Genomic DNA, 25037 nt, shown 5'->3' with positions numbered 1-25037 from the left:
TGACTATCTTTTTAAAGCCAAGTGTGCATCAGCTAGAAGCGTATGATATCAGTGCTGATTCTTGTGAAAGGGTACTATTTTGACATTCATCTGTCAGTTCAGTTTTCTCTTCTTTTCTGTAATGTCAGTTTCAGTTTTTCACAAACATATTAGTCCCTGCTGAAGAGTTGACCCTTCAGCTTTTCATTTACTCTCTCCTATATTCTCCTATATTGCTACGACATGATAATATTATTTTAGTATGATTTATATACTATTTATAGTTTTTGCTAATATTTTGTTTAATATTTTGTTAATATCTTTATATTTTATTTTTATATTTTTTGTTTTTATTTTAATTTTAGTTGTAATACTTGTTGTATCTATACTCTTTTATTGAGTTTTAGTTTATTTAGTTTTAGTTATCTTAGTTCTTCAACTTAAAATAAACGAAAAGATAAATGTTGCCCTGGCAGCTAGCTGAAATAAAATACATTTTAATTTAATTTAATTTAATTTAATTTAATTTAATTTAATTTAATTTAATTTAATTTAATTTAATTTAATTTAATTTAATTTAATTTAATTTAATTTAATTTAATTTAATTTAATTTAATTTTAGTTTAGTTTAGTTTATTAGTTTTAGTTTATTTTATTTCAGTGAATGTTGTTGTATTTATTTAATATTTATTTATTTATTTATTCTATTTATATTTTTTATGGTTTTACTTTTAGTTGAAGGATAATAACCCTGATATATATTAAATAAACAGTAATATTATTAAAACAGGTAGTCTCTAAATTCTGATTGGATGAGTCAGACTCAAAGTTGTTGTAAAATGGCCAATAATGATACTCACACTTGTGATCAGTTGAATTCTATATTAATGTGGTACGTTTTGTTGATGCTTGGCAATGATTTTTTTTATTCAGTGGTTTCCAAAAATATATTAATGTCTTTGCATTATATTATATTATATTATTCTTGTGTAATATGCAAATACATACCATAAATAATATAACAGTGTACACACTTCTACTGCTGTATACTGTGATAACACCTGAATATGAACCACAATGTTTTCACCTCAACAATCTCCATCTTAGATCAGAAAAAGAGTGTGAAAAGCGGCTTTTCTTTTTTTCCCCTCAGAAATGACGTACTTCACATGAAAGGCAGTGACATTACACACTCACGAATAGATCCACAAGTGTGTTTTATAAGCTTTGGCTCTGAAAAGGAAGGCAGATTGGAGCCCCTCAGACAGGAGGACTCCCTCGCGAGCCGCTCGGCGATATCTGAAGAATCAAGCTCTTTGAGGGAAGCGAGGAAGACAGAGATGAGAGCTCCCTGTCCCCCACCGCTCCCGTCCCAGTGTCTCTGAGAGCTCTGATACAGAGAGCCAGAGCTGCGGGAGGCTGCGTGTATCATACACTGAACAGGAGGACACCTTTTAGCTTTTGTCATGAGATTATGAGGATCTGTTATGCTGTGCCTGTTCAGTCTATAACCTACTGAGCAGAGACAGAGACACAGAGACAGAGGGAGCTCAGGCTGGGTTTGTCATTGTGTGTGTGTGTGTGTGTGTGTGTAAGACTCCTGCCTCAGAAGACCTTGTCCTTCGTTACTGAAGCCTTCATTTGTTGTGATGTTGTAATGCTGTTGTTGAATCTTAAAACAATGATCCAATAATGAAAGAATCAGTCTACCCATATATCCATGCATAATTCTCTGTCAACAATTCTGTCCATCTACCATTCTGTCTACAATTCCATCCATCCATCCATTCATTCAACATCCATCTATCCACCCATCCATCATCCATCGTTTTATATATCTACAATTCCATCCATCCATTCTGTCTATCTACCATCCTATCTAAAATTCTATCCTTCCGTCCATCATTCTATTTATCTACCATTCCATCTATCCATCTATCCATTCGTTCAACATCCTTCCATCCACCTATCCATGCATCCATATCTATCTATAATTCCATCCATTTATTCATAGTTCTATCTACAATTCCTTCCATCCACCACTCACACATCCATCATTCTGTTTGTCTACCATTCCATCTAAAATTCCATCTATCCATCCATCCATCCATTCTTTCAACATTCATTCATTCATTCATTCATTCATTCATTCATTTATTCATTCATTCATGCATTCATTCATTCATCCATTCGTTCAACATCCTTCCATCCACCTATCCACGCATCCATATCTATCTACAATTCCATCCATTTATTCATAGTTCTATCTACAATTCCTTCCATCCACCACTCTGTTTATCCACCATTCTATCTAAAATTCTATCCATCCATCATTCTATTTATCTACCATTCCATCTAAAATTCCATCCATCCATTAATTTATCCATTCATTCAACATCCTTCCATCCACCTATCCACGCTATCCACCCATCCATCACCCATTTATCTATCTACAATTCCATCTATCCATTCTATCTACCATTCTATCTAAAATTCTATCCATCCATCATTCTATTTATCTACCATTCCATCTAAAATTCCATCCATCCATCCATCCATTCATTCAACATCCATCTGTCCACCCATCCATCATTCATCATTTTATCTATCTACAATTCCATCCATTCATAATTCTATACAATTCCATCCATCCATTCTTTCTGTTTCTCTACCATTCTATCTGAAATTCAATCGATCCATCCATCCATCCCTATTTCTTTCTATCTACAATTTCATCCATCCATCCATTCATCCATAATTCTATCTACAATTCCATCCATCCTTCTGAAAAACTCACTTTCAATAATAAAATAATCACAATTTGTCTAATGAAAATAGAAAGTCAATAAATGTTGTGTTTTATTAATCTTTGGACCCCATTTTGAAAACCCCTGATATAGGACACATAATTAAAAATCCAGATCCATAGCATCTTTTTTTATATTGTTTCCTCCTCTCCACTCATTTTCCAGTGTGCGCGGCGGCTCTTAAGTTAGTGTGCTTGAGCACTCATCCTCTCACAGTAATTAAATCAAGATCTTTAATCCACTCTCACTCATCTGAGAGCAAACCACCAACGTTATGCTGAATCACAACGCCTTCCCACTCCTGCAGAAACACAAATACTCACGAAAACTGTTATACCATTTTAATTATGTTTTCGTAAAGCGTTGAATTTTAAAGTTAACAAAACTAACATTCATAATTTGTGGATTGGGGTTTTATGGCTGTGTACATAAATACAAATAAACAGAAATAATTGTGTCAATAAGATTGTGTGTTCTAGGTTCAAACTGGGTGCCTTCATGGAAGTAGGAAGAGGAAATATCATTTTAGATGAAAAACACAAGCTTTTTAAAGGCGGATGGGGCAGGTCGAGGCCCTGACGAAACTGCGATAGACAAATTGGATTACAGAGCAAAGGATTAAATAAAAAAGAGGGGATGACAAACAAGACAAGCCGGCTGTGATCACAGGCTTTAATATATTTCTTTCCCTTCTTCCTTTTCATCTTCCCCACTGACCCACCCTCTCTTTCCCTCTCTCTCTTTCTTACGGAGGGAAAACTCGGGCTTAGTCTGGACTTATTAAAGCTGGGATTAATTTGTAATGCTCCCTTTACCCTGAGGGTGAGCAGCAGATTTGTTATCTAAAGCAAACAGGGTGAAGCGCAATAAAATAGACGCACAAAAGACGGTGAAGCACTGAAGTTTTAGAGGGAGCTTTTTTAAGAAGCTTTCGAGAGCTTTGCAGATTAAGTGAAAGTCGTATGCCTGTAATATATGCCTTTCACAAAAGGAGGAAAGCCATCGAGACATGTTGCAAAAATGAACCGAAAAGGTTCTGAATGTTTGTATTAATTCAGGTTTAATAGTTGCTGCCTGCCAGGAAAATATGCACTTGCTACTCAGATCATTTTTTCTATAAATTTCCACTTATGATAATGCAGGACTGTCTTATTATCTGGCTGCATGTAAGTGTGAAGTAATTTCACATATGGATAAGTTTGTGTGTGCAAATATGCATGCATTAATGTGTTGGGAAATATCCATGTGTGTCAAGAAATCAAATATAAAACAAGTTTTACACAATATGTATTTTTTCATTGTAGTTGTTTGTTGTTTTTTTGTTAGTAAAACAGTAGATTTTGATGGGCATACTGTATGTTGATGCTTCATATATTCTGTTTTTATTATACTATTTTTATTTATTTTAATATTATTTAATATTTTTTAATATAATACAAAAAAATAATCTATAATAAATAAAGGTAATAACAACTAAATTATATATATGTGACCCTGGACCACAAAACCAGTCATAAGTGTCAATTTTTTTAAATTGACATCATCTGAAAGCTGAGATACAACTATTTGAAAATCTGAAATCTGAGGGTGCAAAAAATTGAAAATATTGAGAAGATTGTCTTTAAAGTTGTCCAAATGAAGTTCTTAGCAATGCATATGACTAATCAAAAATTAAGTTTTGATATATTTACAGTAGGAACTTTATAAAATATCTTCATGCAACATGATCTTTATTTAATATCGTAATGATTGTTGGAATAAAGGAAAAAATGATCATTTTGACCCACAATGTATTTTTGGCTATTGCTACAAATATAACCCAGCGACTTAAGACTGGTTTTGGTCGCATACATACTATATATATATATATATATATATATATATATAGATATAGATATAGATAGATAGACAGACAGACAGACAGACAGATAGACAGATAGATAGATTGAATATGAATATTATCTGTGATTTATCATTTATCTGTTTGTCTGTGCATCTGTTTGTGTTTTTAATGATACATTTGTCTGAATATAGACTATGTCACATGGTTTTGACACTTTGCAGTCGGTTTATCAGTGGTTCCTGACGGATAATTGCCTTGGGACACTAAAGGATTTTTAAAAATGCAGAGAACAAAACACTGATTACATAAATGACAGTCTTTGTTATCTGAATTTGTCATATGTTTCAGTGACAATAACCAGCTTAACCCAGCCAAAACACATTGGCCGCTGATTATGAACAGCAGTAGCGGGGCAGGAATGGCCCTTTAGATTCTGTACAAAAGCATTATTCCAGGGGCTTCGTCCATATGTCGCGCAGCCTTTTTACATAGTCCATTTCCATCTGATCGATTCTGACATTTGTATGGCGACCTGCCAGCGCCGCATCAGTTGCCATGGTGAACCCACTGAGCTCGAGATAAAGATTCAGATCCATAATCAATAGACTGTAATTAGTTTGATGACCAGATGGATTAACTTTTTCAATTCACTTTAATGCACATGGTAATTAGGAGACTGGCTGTCATAATCTGTTGGTGTGATATCAAGTAATGAGATTATGAGACAGAGATTAGCTATGTGTTTACGAGCAGGAAGTGACTGCTGTTTGCTCACATTTCTGAATATAGGTACAAAGTGACCTGTTAGATGACTCGAAATTCACTGCAAATGTGGGGCCATCACAATAAACTGGTTTTATTCAAGTCAAACATAATCTGACAACATTAAGACACATTTACAGAAGAGTCAGATTAGGTAGAAATGGCTTCTTAATGTAAATTCCTCTTAATGTTCAACTGTTGACAGTTAAAGTAAAAGCACACAACAAAATTACTCAAATTCAAATGGCAAAACAAACTAACTCAAAATATTAAAAGAAAAACTATAATAGTTTCTATACTAACAATAACACTGTTACTGAATTGTCATTGGTCTCCTCTACCAGTATAAGCATTTATAGCCGCCTTTTCCCACTGCACAAATGCAAGTGTCATGTTGTTTTAATTCTCATACACAGCCAATAGAAAACAAGATGCGTGTTCAGTGTCATGACAACGTCAAAGCAGCTAAACTTTAACAGTATTCTTTTATTTCTGCCTTAGAAGCACATTAGTACTACAACTGATGGCATTTTCCTCTCACTGGAAGCGAGTTTTGAGACTGTCTCTCAATAGAGCCGTTTTGGAGTCTCTCCTCTCTTCTCCTCTCCTTCGTTGGGTCCTGCAGGCTGGTCTTAATCCCTCTATTTTTTGTTTTCTCTCGGGTTTCTGTGGGGCGGGTCATGAGGATCTGAACCTGCACATTCTTGTGAGGCTGTGTGAGCTTCACATGGTAACCAGTGAACCGCATTGTTAGACCGAGAGAGCGAGAGAGATTATGCCAGCCGTGCAAGTTATAACGTGAGTCTTTGCAAGCCAAGAAAGACAGACCTGAAGGAAACGAAAGGCACTCTTCCATCTGTTGGCAGCTAAATCATGTGCTCTTGCTGTTAAGATGAACCTCTCGTGTTTGATAGCAGGTGTTGAGATCTAGTTGAAATGCTGAGACAGTATATTTAGGAGGAAAGCTGAAATGACAGAAATGAAGTTGGCTTGAAAAGGAACAGCTCAGGCAGGATTTCAAATTGTCATTAATTGCTCACCTTGATGTCGATTAAAAAAAAAACGTATGGCTGTAGAGAAATGTACAAGAGTCTTTATGCAGCTCTGAAGTCATGGTTTGTGTGAGGAACAGATTGAAATTTAAAGTTATAGTTCATCAAAAAAAAAAAAACATTCTGGCATCATTTACTCGTTCTCATGTTTTTCCAGACCTCTATGACTTCCTTTCTTCTGTGGAACATGAAAGAGGATATTTTGATTAATGTTGGTAACCAAACAGTTTTGGTTCCCATTGATATGACTGTTATGTAGACAAAAATGATAATGGATGTCAATGGGAACATTGATGTTTGGTTACCAACGTTAATCAAAATATCAATAAAATTAATAAATATGTAAGGAATCTTGGTAACCAAACAGTGTTGGTTCCCATTGACTTCCATTATAATTTCTGTCCATACAATGGAAGTCAATGGGAACCAAAACTTTTTGATTATGAACTTTATTCAAAATATCGGTCCCACTTTATATTAGGTGACCTTAACTACTATATATTTACACTTAAATTAACCATTTATTACAATGCACTTATTGTGTACATACATCTTTTTACATTGTACTTATATTTTTAAAAAATACCTGCATGTAATTAATTTCTGTAATTGCATTTATAATTACACTGTTGACCCATCCCTTACACCTTAACCCACCCTTAAACCTACCCAGACCACCAAACCTGTTCCTAAACTACCCGTATCCCACCTCAATAGCAGCAGAAGTGTTTTGCAATACAATATGAGCACAATAAGTACATTGTACTTTTTTAATGTAAGTACATAGTAGTTAAGGCCACCTAATATAAGATGGGACCAAAATACCGTACCTATGAAATAAATAAATATATTAGGAATATTGGTAGCTGGATGGTTTTGTCATTTTTGTCTGTATAAGATGGAATTCAATGGGAACCAAAACTGTTCAAAACTGTTACCAGCATTCTTCATCTTCATATTTTTTTTTATAGATATTTTGAATAATGTTGTTAAGCAAACAGTTTTAAATTTCTCAAAGACAGTATGAATAGAGCAAACAAGTCATATAGACTTTTATGTAGTAAATAATATCATAATTTTCATTTTTGGAGGTTATATTACAGCTACGATCCTCTCAAATGGAAAATAAGCAAATTAAGTGCCCTGGTGACATTTGTTATTGGAATATGTTGCTGTTGAAGTGTTGTAGTGTAGTTTAGTGTGTGTGTGTGTGTGTGTGTGTGTGTGTGTGTTTAGGCTGTGTATCTGGTTTCTCCTCCTGAGTCTTGTTTCTCTCATTCTATCTCTCATCACTCCTCCCTTCTATTTACCCTCCTAATGAGGGGGGCGGGACCCCCGTGCTGTGATTGACAGCTCCACACGCCCCAGCTCTCCCCTCCTGTCCATTATCTTCATCTCCACACTCACGGTGAGTGTTTGGCTTTTCCCCTCCATCATTAAGTGACGTCACCAGGGTTATCATTATCATTAACAAAAAGTAAAACCATAAAAATAAAAAATTTCTGTTATGTGAAACAAAAACGTTAACTGAAATAAAATATTTCTTAGTTTCATTTAGTTTAGTTTAAAGTGCTAAAATTACTAAAAATAATAGACTAATAAAAGTGACAAAACACACAACAAAATTACTAAAACTTGAACTAAAATTAAAGTAAAAAGCAATAAATAAATACAATTCTAAATATTAACAAAAACTCTAGCCCCCGGTTTCACAGACAAGGCTTAAGACTAGTCCCAGACTAAAATGTAAATCTGAGCTGTTTCAACTGAAAGAAACTTGCACTGACTGATCTTAAAATATATCAGTGCCTTTGTTTTGTCTCAAGATGGACACCAGTAATGTTTTTGTCTAAGTCACGTTTATAAAAATGACTTAAATGTCCTAATTGAACTATGGCCTAATCCGGGTTTAGTCTAAGCCCTGTCTGTGAAACCAGGCCTAATAGTATATCAGTGATTCTAAACTCTGAACCAATGTTTTTTGCTTAGAAATTAATAAAACAGAATGTTCTGTTGTCAGGTTAATTACATAATATTGATGTAATTAACAATGCACGTTAATTTGCATTATTTTGAATTCAGGCATTATCAATATATATTTATATCTGAAATATTGAGGAGATAGTGTTTTGATTTCTAGACCTGGAAAAGTTTTTTTTTTTTTTTTTTTTTTTTATTAAATAAATAATTAAATTCTGAAGGTCAGGGATTTTTATGTATATCACTTTAAAATTATTTTTATTTATTATCTTGAACAACTGGAAATGTCACAGGAAGTCGTTGGTTTATGTGAACCCTGAAAAACAGGCAAGAAAAGTTGGAATAACTTTAGTTACTGATGTTTATTAAATTACATCGTGAACATGCACTTCCTTGTGAATTATTACACCATGCTGTACTGAGTTTTCAATGTAACACAACTCAGACAACCTATTATTAGTCCCTGAATAATGTATTCAGGTTAAGTTTCGAGGGCCTGTGTGTGTCTCAGGTTATATTTCTGATCTGGGCTCTGGTTTTCTGTCTCTAAGCAGTCACATTATCTGGATTTAAAATGCAAACTCTGAACTGAGATCAGATGAAAGTTGTGTTTTCTCCTCACGGAAGCTGGCAGCAGCTACCGGTTTAATTTTCCCCTGAACAAATGCTTAGATCAGTTAGTGAGCACTCATATCGAATCACTGCTGTCCTTCATCTGTGCCACATTCGTTCATTATAAAGTTGTCATGGTGTCTTTGATAGTTTGATTAGGTTGTGCATATTTCTCTTGAAGTAAACTTTTAAAGGCCTATTCAATATGCTTGTGTTTAGTACTTTTTGGAGGTGTCCTTGTGCTTTTTAAAAGAATAATAATAATAAAATAAAACTGCATTCATCCTTTTTGTTGTACCCAAGGCATTATGACACAACTGAACTGAATGCATCTTATTTTCAGACACTTTCCTTTCAAAGCATTTTCCATGCTTCAGCAGATTTGCAACTGTTACATTGTCCTCATTTGTAAGCCAAAGCGTCTGCCAAAATACTAAATGTAATGTAATGTTACCTCAATGTTACCATGGATGAAGTTTTGGCTCGTTATTTTAAAACGAACAAATATCAAGTGTCATTCTTTACTTTATTTCAGTCCAGAAAAAAGTTTTTTTTTTTTTTTTTTTAATAAAGAATATTTTGTTTCTCATATATAAAGAAGCATTACTGAATAAATAAGTATAATAGCCTAATTAAATGACATGAGTTTTTAAAACAAACAAACAAATAGAAAAAACAACATGATTTATAATCTCAAATGATGTGTGAAATGTTGTAGGCCTTGCGTGTTAAATGAATACATCAAAATTAAAGTGAAACAAAACTTTGTTAATAATTAAGAACAGGGACCTCAGAATTTCTGTTTCATTTTTTTCACACAAAATGGAACTAAAACACGTGCAGAAATGTTTTGTCTTCCCTTCCGATTCTGAAGTACCCTACGCTTTATTTTCATTTTCAATAGATATTGTCGACAGGACTACCTTCTCAAGAACTTACTACCAGGACTAACTTCCTAAGAACTGAACAATAATAATAATAATTTAAAAAACTGTAATAGGCCAGAACACCGAAGTAGATTAAACAGAGAAAATAAATCTAAAACTTCGTGTTTTCTTAAATCTCATGTCATATTTTTATTTCCGGTAGATTTAAATTTTATTCAGGGACTAATAATAGGGCATGGAAAGTCTGTCGGCTACCTGCTGATCCGCCTCCGTGAAGTCCGCAATCCAGGTGTAAAACTTTCCCGCGTCTTCCTCTTTCACCGAAGCCCAGGTGAGTGACATCAGCGCGCACTGCGCTCGTGCTTTCTGACAACTCCGGGATTTACAGGGGATTTTATGCGCCATAGTTTTAATAAACGCCGACAATTTACAAGAGACACTACAGTCCGCCTGGCAAAGAGACCAGACGCGCGCGCACACACTGTCCCTCTCTCTCTCTCTCACACACACACACTCGCTTCAGGCCGGCTGATCCCGCGGCTTTACGGGTTTATGCTGCTCAGGAAACTCTACTGCATTTTGGGATTACACAAATACCCCTGGACAATAGGTTAGTGCCAGCAGATATCTTGATTTTACGGGAACGAGCCTCTTTAGCAGCTTTTGGTGCGTGCTAAATTGTTCCAGTAAGTTGGTGCTGTTTTTTCTGGGTTTATGTTGTAATGTATCTCATCGTTGTTCTTTTGAGTGCGAGCGTAATGCCAGATCTGGAGCAGTAGATTGATAATAAAATAAGTCACTTTGTGAATGCGATAGTAAACATGTGATTTAGGCCTCATCGTAATTTCTGATTATCGATTGATTTATTCTCATGTATGTGGGCCTCATTGTGACTTTAACTCATTTTGTAAATATTTGTAGCTTGCTAATTCATAAAGGCTTATAGGTTACCGTTTTTATATAAAATAATGTAGTCTAAGTGCTCGACAGTTTCCAAAATAGGCCTAAATTTACTGTTCTATTCTACAAAACGGTTTTCTTTCCTTTTTTTTTTTTCCTTTTTTTTTTTTTTTTAAACAATATTCAATATCAAAAAGTTTGTTAATCCATGTAACCTGACTAAAACTTCAAAAAATGTTTTTTTTTAATGTATGTATTTATTTATTTATTTATTATTTACTTATTTTTACTTTGGCTAATAGGGATTCACCTCAGTTTAGCCTCGGTTATGTTTTGTGTGTGTGTGTGTGTGTGTGTGTGTGTGTGCACCTGGTATTCATCACGTCCTGGGGACCAAATGTCCCCACAAGGATAGTAATACCAGTAAATCTTAATCTTGTGGGGACATTTTTTGGTCCCCATGAGGAAACAAGCTTATAAATCATACAGCATAAAGTTTTTTGAAAATCTAAAAATGCAGCATGTTTCCTGTGAGGGCTAAGTTTAGGTGTAGGGTTGGTGTAGGGCAATAGCACATACAGATTGTACAGTATAAAAACCATTACGCCTATGGGATGTCCCCATAAAACATGGAAACCCAACATGTGTGTGTGTGTGTGTGTGTGTGTGTGTGTGTGTGTGTGTGTGTGTGAACAACAAAACAACAGCATGTTGGTTACTCCAAACTGACTTTGATTTGGCAAACAAATAATTTATAATTATATAATTAGGCGTAATTAGCCTACTCCTTTTAAGATTTTAAAACAGAATCGTTTCACTGCTTGTTTTTCTTGATAAATAATAAAAGTACACAATAATATAAAACTATTCTTACATTAAGATTTAGGCTATATTTTTATTTATATGTAGCCTATATATTCCTTGTCACATTTACACCATAGCTAACTTTTTTATTTTTAAGTGAAATATTTTAATTCTGAAACTTACCTCTAAAACTAAATTCACTAATTTTGTATGAATTGTATTACATGCAGTTTTGAATGACGAAAATACAAATAATTGATCCATATCAAGGAGGGCGAATGTCTTGGAAATAACAGTCCAACTTCAAAGTTTGTGAAAATATATTTTAAAATCGTTTATTGAAATATGCTTCTAATAATTATTTACTTTTATATCCAAACAAACGTTTAGCCTATTTAGCCTAAATCATGTGGATGAGGTTATTTTAAATGCATGTTGATAATTAGTGCTTAGAGAAGATTTGGTCACTAAAAACGATGCAATTCTAATCGACCAAACGGTAAATCGATTTAAGAATGGTGTTCTTATCATTTGTAGGCGGTGTTACGATCACTAAAAGCTTGAATTAAAAGTGTATTCAAATAGTTGACTCGCGCATTCACACTGCAGGTTTGTATGATGTCATGTCGAAAGGAGGAGTTAATGAGTGCGTCTTCGTTCTGATTGGCTAAAGCGGTCGTCTTTAAGGACAAGCGAGAGTTTTGATTGGCTAAGGTGGGCGGGTCCGAAGGTGTCTTTTGCTCATAGACGGACAGGCCATCAAGAAGGTGATCAATCTCAATCCGTCAGCACTGGCTATCACCTTAATATCACGCGTGGATACAACGAGCATCTGCAAGCGGACTTTGTGACCATATTGGAAACTAGTTGTGAAGTTTGTGGCTAATTTGTTTTCTTGCAATTCCAACCATAAGCTGGAGTCCAGACTGCTCTCCAAAAAGAGTTTCTTGGTTTTGTGGATTTTCAGTTAACGGATCTCAAAGGGAAAAAAAGAAGACCAAGAATAAAAGGTAATGCAAAATGTTTAAAATATATTTTAATTTTAAATAGCTACCAATCTAAATCTAAAGATGCAGAATTAAGGATTGCTTTTTTGTTTTTCTCTAGCTACATGTCCATTTTATACATAATTTCTGTCATTTCGACCAAATTAAATATTTTGATATTTTATACTGCAAATTGTAACTTATTGTAAATATGAGGCAGCAATTAACATAATTTTGCAATTTTAGTTGGTTCATTAAGTTGAGTTTAAAGTTTTCAGAAGGGTGTAAAAGTGCAGCAAACTTCACTGCATGTCGTAACTTTGGCATCACTTTGATTTTCCATAAGGCAGCAATTAAAATTAATTTAGTAATTTTAGTTCATTAAATTGTGTTTAACGATCAATTTAAAAAAAAGATTCAATGTAAATTATCTTATTTTGGGGAAATGATTGGGTCAAAGACAAATCATTTGCATTATTTGACAAATTAATGCATGTAGATTTTCAAATAAAATTAAGGCTATATTTTGCATGAATTACTTGTCTTTCAGAACTTCGCAATTGCAGTCATAATTAACACACTTTGCAGAGCCAGAGTGCACGGAGAAAAGGAGAGTCTGTCGTTTATTTAGCTGATAAGGTTTCTTCTGCAAATGGAGTCCCCTCTGGGTCTAATCTAAATGGCTAAGGAGAATAATTTGCACATTCACTGGCCATTTACATATAGTTAAAGCTCGATTGTGGAGTCTTTAGACCCATGTTATCTGTCCTCAGCGTGGGATTAATGGGGCCATTCATAGACATGAGCGACGGAGAAAAAGCGCAACATGTCATTTACAGAACTTTTGTCTTAATACATTTGTACTATTGCCTCATAACAATTGCAACGAAACACAGTTTGGTCCTCCCAAATAATTCCAAATGCGCATAAGCACCAAGTTTATCCCGAGCGGCGCTTCAGCCTTAGAAACATAATTCAGAGGCTATTCGATTATGCTGCGAATTTCGTTTTAAAAATAAAGTTAACTGTCTACTTATTTTGTTGATTTCGTTAGGAAGGATAATATACTATATTTAAATATCATTTAAAAAGTACTGTGAATAGCCTACAACCAAAAGATCAGAATAAAAAAAATGTATCTTCTTTAATAACAAATTATGCTATTTCCATTTATGGGCCTTCATTCAAAGTGGACTCAGTCATTCTGGATCTAAATGATTAATTTGACAAATATTACGCTGTATGCAAATAATAATATAAAATAAATAGCCTATATAAAGTTCGTTATAGGCTATTTATGTTACCATTTGTTAGATTGAAACGGCCATTAATTAAGTTCGTAATTGTACCGCCAACTTTCAAACGTTCTGGTAACAAAAGAAAAGATCAAACATTTGGCGGAGCGCTTAACAGGGCATGATATGTAAATGGCCAATTAGTGTGTGAAGGCCTTGATTAGTTGAGTGTGAAAAAATAGATCGTTAAAGGCAAGACATTAGTCATATTCAGACTGTTCACTATCGTGCATGCGTTGTACACGTTTTATGGGGCTGTGTATTTAATATATCCAAATACTATTTATTACGCTGCATTGTGTGACAAGATATGCTACAGTATATAAACTTGCAGGCAATTCCAAACACTGGCATGCTTTTTTATTTTTATTTTGATATATATATATATATATATATATATATACACACACACACACACACACGCACATGTACACACAAATAAAATATTTTTAATAAACACTTTTTTACATTTTTGCTTTATTGTTTTCCAATTTCTAATATTAAATTGTTTATTTTAAATGATTATTGTTGCAGGTGTCTCTCTGGAGCTCAACAATGATGTCATACCTCAAACAGGCCCCTTATGCCATGAACGGGCTGGGGCTCAGCGGGGCAACCATGGACCTCCTTCATCCCTCTGTGGGATATCCTGGTAAGCACATATCTTTGATAAGATAACATCTAAAGAGTCTCTTCATGTAGAATCTTTACACAAGAAAACTTTTAAGCAATGCATGGGAATTCAAATGCACTTTGACTTTAAAGTGCAACTTAGTAACTTCAGTTGTTTCCTGATTGCAGCAAATCCTCGTAAACAGAGAAGAGAGAGAACTACATTCACTCGCACTCAGCTGGACATACTGGAGAATCTGTTTGCTAAGACGCGCTACCCAGACATTTTCATGCGTGAGGAGGTCGCTCTGAAAATCAATTTGCCTGAGTCAAGAGTGCAGGTGGGTGTTGTTATGCTACTTTTCTAATGCTGAGAGATTTTAAGTCAACTCAAATCACATTTATTTATTTATATAGCGCTTTATATGATACAGATTGTTTCAAAGCAGCTTTACATTTACATTTAATCATTTAGCAGATGCTTTTATCCAAACCAATAACTTTGTCAATGTTGCAGAGTTAATCAATTATTACATAAGTTAAATTTGATCTGTAAAGCAGCTCTAAAGGAGGCAATAGTGTCTGAAAATGGTACTTCAGATGAAAGTGAACTTTGCAGTACTGACAGTTATTGAACTGAATTGAATCAACATTGAATCTGGATTGAGATTAATAATGTTGATTCTATTCAGTTCAATAAGTGTCAGTGTTTCAAAGTTCCAGTTCATGTGAAATGTGTCATTATTCTGCTCAATTCAGAGTCAGTGTTGATTCAGTTCAGTTCAATAACTGTCGATATTGCTGTGCATTGCTATATAAAGCAATACAAGTAGCTCTATGAAAGACAATAGTGTCATTATCCAACTCAGTTCGGTAAATATTTTGTTCTCATCTGATCTCAAATTGATATTTGAGGTGTTCAGATCTTAACATTTCAATTCATAGACAATTTTTGCTGATTTATAACCAGTGACGTGTTTGTCCACAGGTTTGGTTTAAGAACAGACGAGCAAAGTGTCGTCAGCAGCAGCAAAGCAGCAGCAGTTCGAAGATCCGTCCAGCGAAGAAGAAATCCTCTCCGTCCCGCGAGAGCCCGGGGTCAGAGAGCAGCGGCCACTTCACTCCTCCTGCCGTCTCCAGTAACACCTCATCCTCCTCATCTTCGTCCTCAGGCTCCAACCCCTCCGGTCTTAGCGGAGTGGGTCTGCTCAGCAGCTCGTCCTCCGGAACAACACCTGTCTCGTCCATCTGGAGCCCCGCTCCGGTCTCGCCTCTTCCCGCTCCGCCCTCGCTCCCAGACATCTCCCCCCCGGCCAGTGCATCCTGCATGCAGAGGGCTATCTCGGGCGGCGGGGGCACCACAGGAGTGCCGTCGTATCCCATGCCCTACAACCAGGCTCCCAGCTACGCCCAGGGCTACCCAAACTCGAACGCCTCCTCTTATTTTGGCGGCATGGACTGCGGATCCTACTTGGGCCCGATGCCTGGCCACGCCCACCATCACCCTCACGCCCATCACACACAGCTGAGCACCGCCGCCGTGTCGGGACACCACCCGCACCACATCGGCCAGAGCGGTGGACACCACCCTCACCAGGGGTACAGCGGCGCTGGGCTGCCCTTCAGCTCCTCGGACTGTCTGGATTACAAAGATCAGGCTTCATCATGGAAACTGAACTTCAGTTCAGCGGCAGCCGACTGCTTGGACTACAAAGACCAGGCCGCCTGGCGCTTTCAGGTTTTGTAAGGACTCTTCGTGTTGTTTTCTGATGTTTACTTGTTTGATTTCCTTTGGAGCAAGTCTTTTCCTCAATGTTGGACACCACAGGGAAGAAGTAGTGACTTTTGTGCCAACTTTTTCCACTTTTCGGTGGAAGAGCTGTAGGAACAAGGGTTCGGAAACCAAAGTTTCTTGTGTGTTGCAAAAGCGAGACAGGTTCTTCGTCGCCCTCGACGGACAGATTAAAAAGCGAGGGTCAAGTTTGTCGCACTCCCGACACGACGCACTGAACAAATGAGACACACGTGGTGTTTGAAACAATGAAGGCAAGAGTTTCTTTACGGAGGAGAATGTGACTTATGCTTTACAGCTCATGTGAGATGTGAAAAACTAATTTGCATTCATGCTCATTTAATAAATATAAGCTTACAATTGAAACTAATTGTTTTCATTTCCTTTCTGACTTAAATGTTATGGGTCTTGTGTGTGCTAAAAATATCAGTTGCAAAATCAAAAATGTATATGTGTATATATATATATATATATATATATATATATATATATATATATATATATATTATATATGTAATTAGAAATCTAAATTTTAGCAATTTAGCGAAGAAATTTGACTTAAAATGTGTGTGTGTGTGTGTATATCCACTATATTGCCAAAAGTATTGGGAACAAACATGTTCCCTTCTAATGAACAGGTTTGACCACTTTAGTAATTTCTATGAGTACAAATCTTAATGTTTAAGCATATAATGATATTCTACAGAATTGTGTGCTTCTAATTTTATAGCAACAGTTTGGACAGGGCCCTTTTCTATTCTAACATGACAGTGCCTCTGTGTATAAGGTACGGTTCAAAAAGACATGATTGATTCAGTCAGTGTGGAAGAACTTGACTGGTCTGCAGAAAGCCAAGTCCTGATCCCAGCTGAACACCTCTGGTGTGACTTTAAAAGCAGACCTTGAGCCAAAAACTCATCACCAAACACCAGTGACTTGTATAGACACAATAAGGACAAAAGTATTGGGACACCCCCTTCTTTAGAACAGAAAAAGGCACTAATAAAACTGTGGCAACAAAGATGGAAGCATAATTCACATATTTAAAAATTGTATTTCCATCTCTGTTGCAACAGTTTTGAAAGTGTCTAAAATGACTGTACCCATATATAAGTCATTGGTGTTTGGTGATAATAGTTTTCGAGTTGTATTTACACTGTTTTATAGTTGCTTTTGTTGTTAGGTTTAGAGACTTACTGTTATGTGACATCGGGAGTTTTCTACTCAGAATGACCCATACATACTCAAACACTATCCACTGATTGTTATCATCATTGCGTATGGTGTACCAAGTATTGAGGTCTCTGTGTTCAATTGGGTAATAATTATATTGAGTGAGCATGTTATCTTAAAAGGATAATAAGCTGTCTACTTGCTTACTTACATGTTTATAAACCATGACTGAGTGAAATGTAGCCTACTCTGACTGGCCACGTTAAATTTACTTATTTCCTTTGCCAAGTAGATTTTACTTAATTCAACACTTAAATTTTACTTAAAATATATGTGCAAAAACTTGCAAAAGAAAAATTATGTAAATATGACTTATTGTTTTTTCAGTGCAGTAAATTACTGTTATTTAACAGCCTTTTTTTTTACAAACAGTAAAATTTACAAACAAAGTGTCAATAAAATTTAGTGGGAATTTCCAAGTAAACTTAACTTAAACATTTATATTTAAAGCTACTAATAATTATGTTTAAGCTTTTGCTTGTCAAATTTTTGTAAATTAACTAGCCTTTTCTGAGTGAAAGTATTTTCCAAGCTTTATTCAAGTAAATCCTACTCCATTTTTTTTACAGTGTATTAAAGTTTATAAGTGTGACTCTTAAGTGATATTGTCAATTTTAGACTTTATATAAGTGCATTAATATAGAATTCAAATTATTTGGATATATGTGCACAGAAGTGGCTTATCCAATCAGATTTAAAAAAATTCATTATATAAAGCAACAAACCTCTCAAGGCCATGTGTAACAATTCAAAATAGCCTGAAAGTCCTTAAACTTTAAAATATTATTATAACATATGGCTTGAAATGGTTTGATGCATTTAAAAAAATGGTATGATAAAAGACACCAATTCCACCAAAGTAGCTTGTGGACTTATATTTACAGTTGCCAAGAAACTTCAAAACAGAAGCTTCAAAATGGAAACGCTTCTGATTTGTAAGGCTTCAGAGTCACAGGATCTAGTGAACAGCATCATAATTGGATTAGCTGAGTTGTGGCTGAAAGATTCAATCCAACAGAAAAGCTCACAAGTCATATAAACAATAATTAAGTCATATCAACACCCTGATGAACACGTATTGTATTCTGACCGGTAATCAGTGGCTAGCAACGATGTGCGGATTTATTTATCCAACAGAAAAACGACAAATCACGATTTTAATTATCAGCTACCTCAAGACTCTCAGGGAAGCAGCTGGGTAAATAGTGTTAGAAAAACGGAACAGCGATGTTTGCTTGTTTGGTCAGGGATATCCCACTGTGCTGTAGCTGCATGGCATCTTACTGAGGTGCAAACATTTTGGGATTTGGTACATCTGCATCAAACAAGCTCAACTAATCTTTGCATGTTTGAGGAATTCTGTTGTCTGGTTAAAACTGGACTGAGGTAATCCAAACACCTGTTCTCACCACATAACACCATCTCCTGAACATTTACCAGTGTTATTCTGCATCTATTCACACTAGGGACGCCAAATTTGTATGGACTAATACAGGTTTTACTTCAGGACCCAGATTTAACATTGCTGAAGTGGCAACCCAACAGAGCCAAAATTGCATTAATTATTATTATTGTATATTGTATTAAATTAATGAACAGCTGACCCAACAATATGCAGTTAAGATGACATATGGCATCTCTATTTATGTAACAGGGCAAACGAGACGAGAGATTTACAAGCTTTATTAAACAGGGACATGGTCAAAACACAGGCAGGGTCAAAACACCAGCAAACAGGTATGGCATGGGCTAGACACAGAGTAATCCTAGGGCAAGCGTGGGTCTTTGATCGGCGAACGATATCCAGAGGGTTAGAGAAGAGGGGTGGTCCGATAACCTAAGCAATAATCCAAACGAGGGATAAACATAGTCCGAACAGCAAGGAAAAGGATTAATCCAGGAAACACAGGCTAGAAAACCATAAACAGGTTCCGTATCGCACCTATCACTTGGGGAGATGATAAACGCAGAACAATACTGGAACTAAACAAAAACACAGAATGGCTCGGTAAGGCAGTTAACACTAGGAAAGTGCTATATGCAGAACAATACTCGGCGATCTATGAAAGGAAGTCCATGGTTTATGTAGGGTGTGTGATTGTGTGATAATTCTCAGGTGTGAGCGTGTGATTGAGACAGCTGTGTGTATTTAGTGCAATGAATGATGGGAAATGCAGTCCATAATATGTAACAGTCTGTGTGGTGTGAGAGTCAATGTGATGGAGGAGTGAGCTCTGGTGGCAAGCGAATGGAAGTTCGTGGACCGGATTCATGACGATTTATTTATTTGATTGTTTGTTTGTTTGTTTGTTTTTTTTGAGAAAGCACTAGTTGGATAATAAAAATAATTTTATGGCCTCAGTTTAGTTGACCATACGGAAATAAAAAATAAAAAAAACATTCAAAACTTTGTGAATTTCAACTACAAAGAGAGCTGTCGTGGGTGGGGTGGGTAACATTAGTTGGTCCAAAATGTACATGTTGAAAAATAATATTTATACAAAAAAAATTCAAATGAGTTTTTAGAATATTTTAAAATAAAGGTTGCTTCAAAGGTCACCAAGGCAGCATTAATTTGTTCAAACATACAGTAAAAAAACTGTATATTATTACTGAATATTATTACAATTTAAAATATTGTTCTTATCTGAATATATTTTACAATGTAATTTATTCCTGTGATGCAAAGCTGTATTTTCAGCATCATTACTCCAGTCTTCAGTGTCGCATGATCCTACAGAAATCATTCAAATATGCTGATTTGCTGCTCAAGAATCAATATTGAAAACAGTGGTGCTGCTTAACATTTTAGTGGAAACTGTGATACATTTTTTAGGATTTTTTTAGGAACAGCATTTATTAGAAATACAAATATGTTTCTATATTATGAATGTCTTCGCTGTCATTTGGTTCGTTTAATGCAACCTTGCTGAATAAAAGTAAACATTTCTTTAAAAAAATGAACTCATCTCAAACTTTTGAACTGTTGTGTAAATAAAAAAAAAATGAAGTAAAATAAATTACACTTTTTACACATATAATATAAATGAAATGCATCAGTGGACCACTATCTACAGCACTGTAATTCTGCTCACAAATCTGCCACTTAATTCTCTGCAAATTCAGAGTCATGTTCAGCTGTTCATATCTTATTCTGGTCTCACCTTTGCAGCCCAGGGGCTTTCAACAGTGATGAGCAGCTTGCACAGGCACTCGTCACAGGCACTTGTGTGTGTGGACGACACGGTCTAGTTACTAGTTTAGTAACTAGACCGTGCTTGCTCATGATGAACTTTGTAAGAATCCTTAGCTTAAAGAGCTCACAAATGAACTGTGTTTATATCATAGGTGTGTATTTGAACACAGACCCATTAGTACGTAAATGATTCACCTGAGCAGACATGAGTAAGTCTGCTCAGGTTCTTGATGACTTTTTCATAAACGTGGTCTGCGGCGGGTCTCCCTCTCTGTTTTTTGTATATGTCCTAATGTGAGGTGGTTTGTCCGCAGGAGAGCTCCTCTGTGGTTCATGATGGGTGCCGCCACACTTAGAGCTGTTTCCGGACCTGAGGGAAGAAGCTCAGTTTTCTTCACTAGGGGCCTCTGGCTGCAGTGGTCCAGGTGGATTTGGGTTTCTCCTCATTAGATATTATTGGGGGGAGGGGGGGAGGGGGGCATTTTGCAGCTTCCTTTTTAAACTTGAAATAATACATTTGGCTAATAGTATCAGATTAATTAAATAATACTCGTTTTGATAAGACATGTCAAGTAGGGAAAAAACGAATAAAACACGATGTGAAAGTCTACATTAAAAAGAATTCCTAATAATTTTAATTTTACGTTTTTATTCTCATTTGAAATCAAATTAACTGTAAATAAAATTATTATTATTATCTGGATGGGTTACAAGCGCATATTATTGCTACGCTCATGGGATGCGCGAGAATCTCATTTGAATATTAAATGAGATCCTCTCAGGCGGAGTATACGGTAAAGTGCCTGTTTATATTTGTATTTATTTACTTTAACCTAACTTTGCACGATTGTGTGGTTAGCTGTATTTTATCACTCCATTTAGCACTGGTATTTTTCATGACAAGTGACTTTCAATTCTATCTTTTTAGTCCGTTTCTGCTTTTTTCTATTGTCTCACTGAAGTCCTTGATCATGGCGTGACCCGGTCTCAAAATTGCCATGTAATAGCATGTGTTATTAGCTCTACCTTATGTCCCTCTCTCTTTCTCTCTGCTTGAATAATTCAGATAAAGGAAAGAAAGGACTCAGTTAAGTGCATTTCTCCATTGGCCTAAAACCTGTGCTCACTACTTCCACCATGCAAGCACAAATGATTAGCATGTGAGGAGGATGTGTGTATCTGTGGAGAAGGAGAAAAGATGATGATTAACTAAATAAAAGCTTCAGTATATTTAAATTACACATATTGTCTCTTCCTCTTCCTCACTGTGGTCAAATATTTCTATATTTATAAATTCTATAGTAGTACTTGTGCTATTTCAGAGGGAAAAAAGAGTCAGATGAGGGTGAATAAATTATGACAGGGTCGCACCATAACGCCCAAACACCCTAAAGATGACTCCCTCGACCTCTCCAATCTGTTTGTGTGTTTTCTGAACACACATGCGCCTATGTTTCGACTTTGAAACTATATCCGCACAGCACAACCCTGCCCAAAGTGTGTTTACAGCTGAGCTTGTTGTGTGTTTGCTTTGGGATGCGTGTCTGAGCAAGCGCGTAAACGGATCTCCCAGCAGCCCTTGGGGACTGTCAGACTTTGAGTGACAGCAGAGAGCTGCAGGATTAAGGGTGGCCGAGCATAAACAAACCCCGAGGTTTCATCTGCCATGGGTCTGGAGGGCCACTTGCACACATTCTGTGACTTTTTATGGTCCTGAATGAATGAGACTCGGACAACATTTGAGAGGAACCTTTGAACTTCTGAAGTTGTGATGGTTCAGGAATCAAAGGGGCTCTGATGCGGCGAGCAGTTTGACTCCTCTGACCATTTTAATTCGTGTTTTAATCTGTCTTATACTGATATAACACTCAAAAAATCTTGTTTTTCCACCAACAAGTTATTGAGTTGCTTAAGACTACCAGCTTAGTCAGAATTTTTAGGCTGGTTTATGCTGAACTGGTGTGTCCAGATGTTCATTATCGCTTGTTAGCTAGTAATGTTGGTTGCCCAAGGACATCCACGCTAACAAGAATAAGGTTTTTCTAATGTTCCTATGTCAAGTTGTGGCAACATTATTTTTTAATGTTCAAAACATACTTTTTTAAATGTTTAAAAAAAAATTCTTGGTTTATGCTAATGTTCCATTTTATAATTTTTGCAAACATTATGGGACTGAAACGTTCTGAAACAAGTACCCAGCTAATGTTTGACTAACGTTCCCATTAAGTTATGAAAATATTATTTCTGAATGTTCTTTGCACATTCAAAATGTCCTGTTTTTTTATATATTTAAAAAAAAAATTCTTTGTAGATGTGAATATTGGAGAAATCATGAAGGTAATGTTCCATTTCGTCATTTTGCAATGGGAACATTATTTTTGAATGTTCTTTGAGAACTTTTTGCGAACATTCCTATATGAAAACATTATTTCTGAAAGTTCAGAAAAAAAAACCATCCAGTTTTTAACCCATTTTTTCTAGGTTATGCAAACATTAGAGAAATCATTAAGGGTATGTTCCATCTTATTATGTATAATTATGTATCGTTAATGTTTTTTGTGCTAACATTTTGAGAACATTATTAAAGACCAGACAGCTTTGAACGAACGCACTATTAATGTTACTGGAAGAATGTTTTTTACCAGAACATTAGCCGAAGTTCTGAGAATGTTCGCCGTTAGCTGAGATTTTGCTGGGTAATCTAGTTAAGAGTCCTGGTGGGGACACCAGCTCAGCCGCACACACCCCATGCTGGGAAGCAGCACCAAAAACACAACACATGCTGGTGATGAACTGTGTCCTTGACGGGACAGATGAGGTCTAGTGATGTTTTCCCCCCAACTAAACCCTATAGTGTTGTATGTTTATAGAAAATATGTTTAATACCAAAAATAATCAATGCTGCTTTTGAATAAAAAGATGACTTGTTGTTATTTAAATTGAGAACCTGATTTGTATTTGACATTATCTGCATTTATTAGTTTAGCAGCAACTCTTTTATTGGTGTTAGTGCATTTACTCTGCAGATGCAGATGTGGTCACATGCATTTTTGATGTTGAATGTGTAAATAAGTTCAAATAAATTAAAAATAAAAACAGCTAAACAAAGTCTAACAATGATAAATAGCTCATAGCTCAGCAACAGAATCTGTACAGTGTGTGTGTGTGTGTGTGTGGGGGGGGGGTCAATTGGTACCAGACAGTATTCACATGTAATCAGCAGTTGTATATTAAAGTAGGTTATTATTTATATGAAAATATTAAAGATTATAACATATTATTAATTAATAAACAGTACTAAATATTATAGTAAATGTTATTTTAATTCTTATATTTTTTCATTTTATATTTACATTATATATAACACTTCTATTATTACTTTTATTATTTCCTATATGAAGTCTTTCGTATAATAACTTATTACAATGGTCATCCCATAAGTGTGAACCTGTGCAGATAGCATGCACATATACACCGATCAGGTCAGTTTATCCACAGTGGTAAATGAAATGGGTGAAGCGTTAGTGTCCCTCCCTCCTCCTCCTCCTCTCTGTGTCTTCACCTCTCCCAGTGTCCGCTCCTCTCTCATTCCCTGCTTTTGTGCTCTTTAAAGTGGTCGGTGGGGTGTTAATAATTTGTTTCTCTCTCTTTTTTTCATCCTTCGTCACTCGCGCTCTCTCATCTTCCTTAAGAGAGCGGGATGGGGTCCTTTAAGGGTGCCACCCTCCCTGTTCCTCTTTCTCTTTCATGCTTTTTTTCTCTCTCTACCTCGTTTCTATCCTTTTTCATGCTTGGCGGCACCGGTCCCACCCTTTCAATTTGGGCGCACCACAGTGACACTGTCAGAGCGGCTCAACTGGAACTGTTGCTATCTTTGGAATCTTCCCTGTCTGTGTGTGTAGGAGATTACAGTGAAAGTGCATCTGTAAGTTTAGACCGTATAGGCCCAGTAAAGTTGATGTAGATCTCAAACACTATAGGAAATAAGTATATCATATTTCATTATTCAAATTTATTTATGTCCCTCATTTTGTCCTTTGAAGGGCAACTTATGAAAAATAATCTTTTGTAGGCCAACAAGTAGCATGTAGTGTCAACACTGGCTACCAGGAATTGACAGTTTTTCTTATGTTCATAACAAGTGCAAGGTGAAGAATTATTAAGTGTCTGTAAGTCATTTAGGAAGTCGGAAAAAAAAGGACCGTGGCAGAAATTTATAATATACTGTATGCTTTACATTCCAGGCCACACATGTGAAAATAAAATGAAATAAACAGATAAATCAGTCAATCAATCA

General features: G+C 35.7%; 1 protein-coding gene across 1 annotated transcript; it reads left to right on the top strand.

Moving 5' to 3' along the window:
- Positions 1-12395: 12395 nt before the first annotated feature.
- On the top strand, positions 12396-16674 carry LOC306872068 (homeobox protein OTX1 A-like). Its single transcript, XM_079420418.1, has 4 exons — positions 12396-12636; positions 14442-14559; positions 14709-14860; positions 15508-16674. Exons 2-4 carry the CDS (start codon positions 14463-14465, stop codon positions 16264-16266), a joined length of 1008 nt encoding a protein of 335 aa, XP_079276544.1. The 5' UTR covers positions 12396-12636; positions 14442-14462; the 3' UTR covers positions 16267-16674.
- Positions 16675-25037: the final 8363 nt, after the last annotated feature.

The sequence above is a fragment of the Barbus barbus genome (assembly GCF_936440315.1).
Source record: "Barbus barbus genome assembly, chromosome: 7".
NCBI lineage: Eukaryota > Metazoa > Chordata > Actinopteri > Cypriniformes > Cyprinidae > Barbus > Barbus barbus.
This window is presented reverse-complemented; position numbering and strand designations above follow the sequence as displayed.